Source organism: Verticillium alfalfae, genomic scaffold (assembly GCF_000150825.1).
Source record: "Verticillium alfalfae VaMs.102 supercont1.14 genomic scaffold, whole genome shotgun sequence".
In the NCBI taxonomy this organism is placed as follows: Eukaryota; Fungi; Ascomycota; class Sordariomycetes; order Glomerellales; family Plectosphaerellaceae; genus Verticillium; species Verticillium alfalfae.
The window spans coordinates 529,517-538,787 of NW_003315025.1; the positions used below are offsets into that span (position 1 = coordinate 529,517).

Here is a 9,271-nt window from a genome sequence, read left to right on the forward strand (position 1 = left end):
TGCGCCATTCAGAGGGTATACATTTACGAGACGAATTAAGAGTCAGGCAAAGGACATAGCTACAAAACTACATGAGAAGGAGAAATTATAAGTCTGGATTTTTCTAAGCCAACTGAATGCGAGTTACGAAATCTGCATAAACAGGAGTGATTGGGCGAGCGAAGTGTCTCGAAGGCGCGCGTTATTGTGTTAAGGGTTCGAAGAAATGAAGCCCGTGCGAATCTGATTACTGATGCCGGGCGGTCATATTTGATATTTAATCTCGGGTTTGGGATCTCACAGTACTAGTATGGTCAAGTCGATCGTCGATGACTGTTACGTCGGCCCCGAAGAGACCGGTAGCAGCCCTCAAACAGTCATAAGTGCCTTACGGCGGCTATTCAATTGAGACGGAAAGATACTTGTTGGATCAACATCGTTGATTTAATGGGCTGCATTCATAGGGGAACGGTATAGGCTCCAGGCTTCTACAGCGTCAACGAGTCTAACCCGTAACAGTGACAAACATGAAAGTCCACGACGGAAGGCTGAAGAAGCCACTGGATTGGACTGACCTCTGGGTACTTGCTGTTACGACCCCGCTCCTATGAATATTTACTTCTCATCAAGATGTCGTTGGGCTTGCAAAACCTTGTCTTTCCTGCCTTCCCTTGCACAAGATGGTCTGGTGCCTGCATTGATCATGTTCATCCCCGAGAACCTGCATCCCACTAATCGTAGGCTGTACAAGAAATGGCCTGCTCTTTCAAGTCTGCAGTTTCGTTGAATGCAAGAACTCATTTAGTGACGCGTTGGCTTAACACAACTTGCCTACGCCGTGATCTGGCATGTGAGCACACACTGTCCGGTTGCGCGTCCACCGCAACGCGTGCGTGATTTTAAAGATACTCCGTGAAGGGTTTAGGTATCTGCGTACAATTATCAAAAGCCGTTGCCAAAAGTTGTCTCAAGCACGAAGTCGTGGAGGCTTGCGCGGCCCTCCGTGCTGAGAAGCATCCCCAGTGACGCATTGCTGCTACGCCCTTGCTGCAAACCACCGGTGGTGCGCACATGATATCATGATGAAGAAATTTTAGGCAACAGAATGCCGAATGAAGCAGGTGAACGGGGTGAGGGGTTCAGGTTTTACCAAAAGGTCAGTTCAACGAGGGCGTCATTCTCGGCGCCGTGATCCTTCAGTGGCTGAGCATTACGAATGAACCACTAGCCTCTCAGTGTTGCGACATGCCAGCCTGAAACTCATGATACCGGACGAATTGCAGAAGCTCAATAACCACTTCATGTTGCGCGATATATTGCTGGAAAGGTGGATGAACATAAGGTGAACGACATTGATGGCTTGAGAAGCACGAGCTAGAACGGCGCCAGTGGGATCAACACCAACAACAACACCCTTGACAACTATATGAAACTTAACTCTCACTACAAAATCAGAATGCTCCTTTTAAGCTTTGTATTCGTCCTCGCGGTTGCAAGGGCAGTTCAAGTTCCCCAGCCACCCGGTTCTTACGGCGTTGCCATCGAGCATATCGAGCTCGTTGACCAAAATCGCATTGACCCGTTCGCGCCCGAGGCCAATACAACGCGCCGGTTCATGGCCTCAGTGTTTCTCCCAGTCGAATCAAAATATGGTTGCGAGTCGCAAGTAGTGCCGTACATGCCTCCTCTGACGGCCAGCGTCTTTGCGAGGCCTGCGGAGCTGCTCGGCTTACCGCAAGCGATGGTCTCGTCTTTTGAGATGGCATTCTGCAACATTTCGACAGTAGACCTGGATGCAACCGCCGAAAAAGAGATATTCCCTTTGGTTGTGTTCTCGCCTGGTCTGGGCGGTACAAGGTTCATGTATAGTGCGATGGCGAGGTCGCTGTCGAGTCTAGGTCATATTGTTGTGGTGCTCGACCACACCTACGAGACCGCGGTGGTGGAGTTCCCGGACGGAAGCGCTGCATTCTCATCTGATCCGGAGCTAGCAAATTCTACAGTCACTTTGGAAGGACTCGAGGTAATTCGCAGCCCAAAAGACCACTGCTACAGCGAGCGGACACACCGGGAACACAAAGGTTGACATGTCCAGGTCCGAACTGCTGATGAGGTTTTCCTCATCTCCCAACTCTCGAACAAGACGCTCACGGACTCCCTCTTTGGAAGATTTCCCGGCACCTTTGACCCCCACAGAATCGTCGTCTCGGGGCACTCGTTCGGCGGTGCCACCGCCGCGGCCGCCGCGCACCGCGACGCCCGCGTCGTCGGCGGCATCAATTTCGACGGCCCGATCCTCCCCCCGGTGGACGCAGAAGGCTTCGAGGGCAACCCGTTCGTGCTCGTGTCCCAATCCATCGGCAACGACTCGGCGCCGGTGCCGTTCTGGGAGGATTTTTACGGCAACCTCGAGGGCGCCAAGATGCAGTTGGCGCTGAGGAGCACCAAACACTACGCCTTTTCCGACATACCGCTGCTCCTGACGGCGTATCGGATCCCGACGGCGTCGCAGCCTCGGGTGGACGCCATATTTGGCACGCTGGACGGCAGGAGGGTTGAGGGTGCTATGAACGATATCACGGTCGGGGTGGTTGAATTGATGTTTCATGACCGAAGTGCGCCGCTGAGGAATGTGGGCAGGAACCATGATATTGCTGTCCTTCTCAGCAACCTCCCCGGTTGCCAGTAGCCGCAATGAAGGGTTGAGTAGGCTGAACTCAGAGACACGGAATTCATGATGTGTCTGGCTATCTCCATTTGATGGCTGTTCACTAGGATGCCGAATCTTGAGAAGAGGAGATATCAAGTTACCTCATTGCCCATATTGACATTGTCTGGCGGTCTGGTTGCACACCTCTTAAACATACATGGTGTTCCAAGTGGATCGTTGCCATTCGTTCAAGTTCGGATGAACCGTTGATGGGAGCACGATGCTGGCTGGGGTTCTGATATGATAGCGCCATGTATTTCTACGCTTCCATTGGATGAACTTGCACGCCCAACATGCGAGTCAGTCGCAGTCGGTCATGTAGCAGTGTCCATGTCAATGGACGCACAATAGATATTGTCGACCAACCTCCAAAGTACTAGGGGATTGGCGCACACGACGTATCAAGGCTCGCAGACGTCAAGGTACCATGTAGTATGAGATCTGTATATTCAGTCATCTCTAATTATGAACAGGCCCAGATCAGGGAGTGCATCGATACTCGTCGACCACAGTAGCCCTCCATCCAGTCACACATGTCCGTCTACCCATCCGGCGGTGTCATCGTCGTGACCATCGCATGCATCGTCATCATCGTGCACCGACTAGGCCTTCTTCGGCTGCGCGGCGACTCGGCCGCCGCGGGTGAGGAAGTGCAAGGTGGCGTAGAAGACGAGGGCGGCCTCGAGCGTAATGAAGCCGATGAGGATGCCGTTGAGAACGTTCTCCTCGTAGCCGAAGCAGAGACCGTCGAGGCGGTCGCGGAAGACGGGGAAGGCGCCAAAGGTGAGCATGACGAATTGGAAGCCGTAAAAGGTGAGCCAGTAGGGTCTGCGAGCTGTCAGTCTGGTTTCTCGCGCTGGACCGGGGCTGGCAGGACAGAAAGAAGAAGCACGCACGTTTGTTCACGGGTCAGCTTGGTCCACTGGGTCGTCTCGCCAATCTGGGACATTTGCACAGCGAAGAGGATTCCGCCGAGGCACCAGGTCCAGAGGAATCCCATGCGCTGCAGGGGCTCGAGCGTGTTGGCGATTTCGATGGCGCGGTTGGCCGCGTTCGTGAGGAGGGCGACGACCATTTTGACTGTGGCACCGGGGGCGGGGAAGGGTTGCAATGAGGGTAGTAGAAGGAGGTACTATCGAGAGTGTCGGTGGTAGATTGGCGCAAATGAGGGGTCGTTATGCGATGGCGACGATCAATTTGGCAGATGGTGCACGGTCGCAAGTCTCAGTCGCACCGCAGTCTGAGTCGAAGTCGCAGAGCTCCAGAACACGCCAGCCCTTCCACGCCGAGGCGACACGCGCGGCGGGGGCACTTTTATTCTTCAGCATCTGGAGCCTCGCAGATCGCGCTATTCTCTTATCGCATCACCAAACATCTCCACGTGTTCTTATCGAAGCGGGGAGCGTAATCTTGACAGGGCAGCGCTAACCCAGAAGGGGACGCGGGCCTATTGAGCCGAGCCCACTAAGCCGGATACAGCTTCGAGGGCCTGCCTGGGCTGTCGAGGGGCCTGCTGGGGCTGTCCCCTGAACGTCCCGCCAACCCGCCCAACCAGACACAGACCGAACCTCACCGGGCGGCCGCCAGGCACCAGGTCACACGCCAGCATTTTTCTCCGCTCCATCCTTCCCCAGACGCATCGGATCCAGGGTCCAGACTCCCGTCCTCTCGACTACTGTCCGACGGTCCCTTTGCCTAACCAACGGCCTATCCACCTGTCCGACGGATCCTGCCGCCGACGACAACAAGCATAATGTTCCCAGATCCTCTCGTTGTCCCGGCCCAACGGCAAGCCAATGCAGCGTCATCTGCTCCGTCAAACTTCGCTACCAACGATAAGCTCAAGGACCCTGGGCTACACCGATCTGGATCGTGTCTGATGCGCATCCGAGGTGGAATGGTTCGAGTTTAGCATGCCAGGCCCCTGGGGGGCACCCGGCTACTAATACTTCATCAACGCCCTCCATTCCCAAGACGCCTCACTGCTTCAGCGACGTCAGCCTGCTTTTGAGCGCAAACTGCCTCATCTCGCAAGTACTGCCTGTACCAAGCGCAAATCGGCTTCACTCGCCAATTCGGCCTCTCCCGCTGTCCCTTCTGGGCCTTGCCCGACATGAGTCAATACCCCTGCAAACTTGTCACGATGTCCCATCGTCGCCAAGGTTATCGTGGACTAGCTACCTCCTACTACGAATACTGATGCGAGCCTTGAATGTTCGCATTCAAGGATGGAAAACTAAAACGGTTACGAAATGGACACGCCCATCTGTCTGGAAACAGACGATCAGACAAATCGCAAGATCGACACCCAGCCGCCCATAAGAAACCCGTGAATCTGAACCTTCTCGACCAAACATCCCCGGTGGGGTCGACGCCCAAATGACTGTCCTACCAACATCGCCCAACTCCATAGCAGCCACCACACCACCGTGATGCGCCAAGACCGCCCCCTCATGGCCTCATCCCCACCAAGAGCATCGAGCCTGCGCCAACCCTGCAGATCCGGGACCAAGCGATAGCCCCAGTCGCTCGCCAGTCCCCGTTGAGTTCATACTCCGCCACCATCAGTCTACCAAAGCCGGCCGCCCTCCTCCGAGCCCCCCGAAAGCAGGATGACGGCCCATCGCCGCTCGGCTTGGCGATCGGCCACGCTCGAGGGGTCCGGCTCATCCGTCTCCGGGCTTGCCCCTTCTGGTCTGAATGCCCTCACGAAGAGTGGGCAAAGGCCATGTTAAATACCGTCCAGTGTGGGCGTCGACTGGTAGCGAGCATCTCTTGACTGCATCTTCGTAGCCAGGAGAACAGCCACCACTCTTCGAGACATCCTTCTCACCGTCGAAATGCGTTCCTCCATTCTCGCTCTGGCCCTGGCCCTCGCCGGCCAGCAGGTCGCTGCGCAGGTGCCTGCCGGCTTCGCCACGACCAAGGGCAACAAGTTCCAGGTCGACGGCAAGGATTTCATCTTCGCCGGTAGCAACGCCTACTACTGGCCCTTCAATGTGGTATGCAAGCCTCCAAGCTAGACTTGATCCATGGCTTTATAAGGTACTAATGAGCATCCCTAGTGGGGCACCGACCACTACTCGGACGTCGTCGTCGGCATGGACGCCGCTCTCGACGCTGGCCTCAAGGTCATCCGAACCTGGGCCTTCCACGACCAGAACGCCACGACCATCTCTGGTGGCCTGCCCCGCTACGGCACCGGAGGTGAGGCGACCATCTTCCAGAAGTTCAACGCCGATGGAACCGTCACCATCGACCTCAAGCTTCTCGACATTGTCGTCAAGGCTGCCGAGGACACTGGCATCAAGCTGATCCTGGCCCTCACCAACAACTGGGCCGACTACGGCGGCATGGATGTCTACACCGTCAACCGTGGCGGCCGCTACCATGACGATGTGAGTGCTGCCCCCTGGTTCTATGTGGTTCAATACTAATCTCCCCAGTTCTACCGTCTGCCCGCCATCAAGACGGCCTTCAAGAACTACGTCTCCACCGTCGTCGGCCGCTACAAGAACTCCCCGGCCATCTTTGCCTGGGAGGTGGCCAACGAGGCCCGCTGCGGCGCCGATGGCACCCGCAACCTGCCCCGCGGCCCGGCCTGCACGACCGACCTGATCATCGACTGGCTCGACGAGATGTCGACGTACATCAAGTCCATTGACGCCAACCATCTCGTGACCACTGGTACCGAGGGTCACTTCAACCGCGCCTCATCCGACTGGGCGTACAACGGCTCCGACGGCAACGACTTTGACGCCGAGCTCGAGCTCCCCAACGTCGACTTTGGCACCTTCCACTCGTACCCCGACTGGTGGTCCAAGACGCCCGCCTGGACCGACACTTGGATCGTCGACCACGCCGTCGCCGCCCGCGCCGCCGGCAAGCCCGTCATCCACGAGGAGTACGGCTGGCTCACGCCCTCGAAGCGCCAGGAGTACCTCGGCCAGACCAGCCCCTTCGGCCGCGTCGAGGTCCTCTCGCGTTGGCAGGACATTTCCCTGCGCGAGGAGATGCCCGACCTCTACTGGCAGTTTGGCTTTGGCGGCTACTCGTACGGCAAGAACCACGACGACGGCTTCACCATCTACCTCGAGGACGCCGAGGCCCAGCCCCTCGTCTTCCAGCACGCCGCCCGCGTCAACGCCCTCTACGGCAGCCCCCAGCCCACGACCACCGTCGCCCCGCCCGCGCCCACGACCACGAGCCGGCCCGCTACCACCAGCACGTCTAGGCCCGCTACCACCAGCACCTCCAGGCCTGCTACCACGACCAGCACCGTCGCCCCGCCCACCACCACCACGGCGCCCGCCGGCCCTACCCAGGTCCGCTGGGGCCAGTGCGGCGGCCAGGGCTGGACCGGCCCCAAGGTCTGCGCGGCGCCGTACACGTGCCAGGTGCAGAACGCTTGGTACTCGCAGTGCCTTTAAATGCTAGGCGGATTGGTATGGCCGTGCCCTGTTGTGATGATCCCAGGCATGGGCTGGGACGCGTGTACATAGGAACGTTATGCCTGTTCTAAAGATTCACCTGTATATATTGACCATCATCTTGGATAAACAACTGTTGCATTGATGTTGCATATGGGCCATGTGATCGAGCTACCAGTGAACGGGGACCCACCGATCACAGAGAGCACGCAGGCTGGATGTACCTGTCATGTGGCTCTGCGGTGCCACCTAGCAAGGGGGCAGATTGGGAGTCAAGGACTATGAGAACGCTTATATAAGGATTGCAGAGGGCCAGAACTTAGGTGTATTCCGGCCCCCTATCCATATCCTATTGCCTGTGGATCACGTGTGGAAGACCTCGTCACTCTGCTCTGAATCAAGCACTAACGTCACCATGTCGGGCACTCAGGTAAAGCCAAAGTCCTGGGCAGGGCCTATGTTAGAAGTGAAGTCTATCTAATACAACTCTAACATAGACAGGAAATTGATTGATCACCATAAAGTCCTTTGAAAGCAACGCTGTGTTGGCTTGTCTTCCCACGACGGCACGTCCTTAAAGCTGCTAAGACGGCCATTTAGGTCTATTACAGACAAGCCATACCAGCGAGAACCGTCCAATTGGGGGCATGCAGGCAGGAGGTTCGGCCGCACGGCAATGTCAGGTGTCCTGGGACAAGTGGGGATACATAATGTCCAATTGATTCCCAAGAAAGAAAGAAAGCCTCTTGCTAATAAGTACATCTTTGACGCTTCCAGTGAAGATGCACAAGAAAGGAACGAAAGGTATCGATTTGATCTAAATGGCGGTGCATACCGATACCTCATTCTAACTCACAATCGCCATCGTGCGCCCACCCCCGTCTTGAGTCAATGCCGTGATATCCCCTGTGATCTACCTCGACCGAGCTGTCAAGGCGACGAGGCGATGAGGCCTCCGTTGAACCCGACCCCACCATTTCACACCCTGTGTCCCATCCTTTTATGAGCTGGGTCATCCTAGCCGCCCCATCTATGCACCAGACACCAATCAAGTACCTATATCAACACCACAACACCACCGAGGGCGATTCTGGCAGTTACCGAGTTTGGCTCTTGTAGGTAGCGCTCCATAGATGCACTGTTGGGGGGAGCCTCTTGGGCAACCTGGGCGTCAGCCACACCTTGGCTGCATCACGGGTTGTAAGAGAGGGAGCCCAGCCTTTCCCCGACACGCGAGAAGGGGACTTACCCACTCACGGCGTCGAGGTTGAGTTCGTTGTGGCTGGAGGCCTTGTGCGAGGACTTGCGCGGAACCTTGTGCGGCATTTTGAAAGTAGAAAATGGGTGTATGTGTGGGCGTGGTGGTCTGTCGGGGAGGATGCCTGTGCAAAAGCTGCCGGCTCTGATGGTGATGCTCGTGAAGATGGTGATGATGATGGTTTATGATCAGGAGAGAAACCGAACATGACACTGGACACCATGATCATTTTCTTTTATGCCTGATTATGAGGTCCATTTGATCTTTTGAAGGCGGTTTTGCAAAGTCATTGAAGCACAATGAGATTTGCGATCGTGGGAATGGCACCATGGCAGCGTGTTGCAAAGCTAGTCGAGTACTAGTGCCGGGCCGAGGAAAAGACAGCACAGCAAAAGGCAGCACTATTATGCCACGCCGATGTTTTGCGAGTCTCCCACAACTCTTTGCCAGATTCGCACCTCCTGCAAAACATAAGTCTTGGCTCTGCAGGTCTAGCAGGATGTGTACCAGATCTCACTGATTGTGCAGCAAGACAGCCTGGGCCTGTTGGCCCGGCTCCTCCGCCCGGTCTATCGCGCATTTCATGCAGCCTGGCACAGAATGGTGCGCGAAGCACCTCTGGCTCTTCTTGATGGCGCGTGTCTTCATTTATCTTCCGCGTCTTGTCTTCACTAAGTTGTCAACCTTCACATCCATCAATTTCAGGGCGCCACAAACCTCCTGTTGTCAGACAACCATTAGCGCTCACCGAATCAATTAAGTATAATAACACATCTGGCAAGCTAAAAATATCAGTGAGCTCTAGCGTGTACGTTCCTTTTTCATGGCTCTTCACTTACACTCTTACAGTCACCTTGCACAGAGGTCTGCCATGATGGACACCGCCACCAGTCC

The 9,271-nt window shown here is 55.9% G+C and overlaps 4 protein-coding genes across 4 annotated transcripts; 2 read left to right on the forward strand and 2 right to left on the reverse strand.

The window, feature by feature from the left end:
- Positions 1 to 1,657: 1,657 nt before the first annotated feature.
- Positions 1,658 to 2,668, forward strand: VDBG_09132 (conserved hypothetical protein; the record flags this gene model as incomplete). The annotated part of the gene is made up of 2 exons (XM_003000591.1): positions 1,658 to 2,002; positions 2,075 to 2,668. The coding sequence occupies 2 exons, from the start codon at positions 1,658 to 1,660 to the stop codon at positions 2,666 to 2,668; spliced, it is 939 nt and encodes a 312-aa protein (XP_003000637.1).
- Positions 2,669 to 3,291: 623 nt separating this feature from the next.
- On the reverse strand, positions 3,292 to 3,764 carry VDBG_09133 (predicted protein; the record flags this gene model as incomplete). The annotated part of the gene is made up of 2 exons (XM_003000592.1): positions 3,292 to 3,524; positions 3,596 to 3,764. The coding sequence occupies 2 exons, from the start codon at positions 3,762 to 3,764 to the stop codon at positions 3,292 to 3,294; spliced, it is 402 nt and encodes a 133-aa protein (XP_003000638.1).
- Positions 3,765 to 5,529: 1,765 nt separating this feature from the next.
- Positions 5,530 to 7,119, forward strand: VDBG_09134 (mannan endo-1,4-beta-mannosidase; the record flags this gene model as incomplete). Its single annotated transcript, XM_003000593.1, has 2 exons — positions 5,530 to 5,691; positions 6,136 to 7,119. 2 exons carry the CDS (start codon positions 5,530 to 5,532, stop codon positions 7,117 to 7,119), a joined length of 1,146 nt encoding a protein of 381 aa, XP_003000639.1.
- Positions 7,120 to 7,545: 426 nt separating this feature from the next.
- Positions 7,546 to 8,445, reverse strand: VDBG_09135 (predicted protein; the record flags this gene model as incomplete). The annotated part of the gene is made up of 3 exons (XM_003000594.1): positions 7,546 to 7,574; positions 7,976 to 8,175; positions 8,369 to 8,445. The coding sequence occupies 3 exons, from the start codon at positions 8,443 to 8,445 to the stop codon at positions 7,546 to 7,548; spliced, it is 306 nt and encodes a 101-aa protein (XP_003000640.1).
- Positions 8,446 to 9,271: the final 826 nt, after the last annotated feature.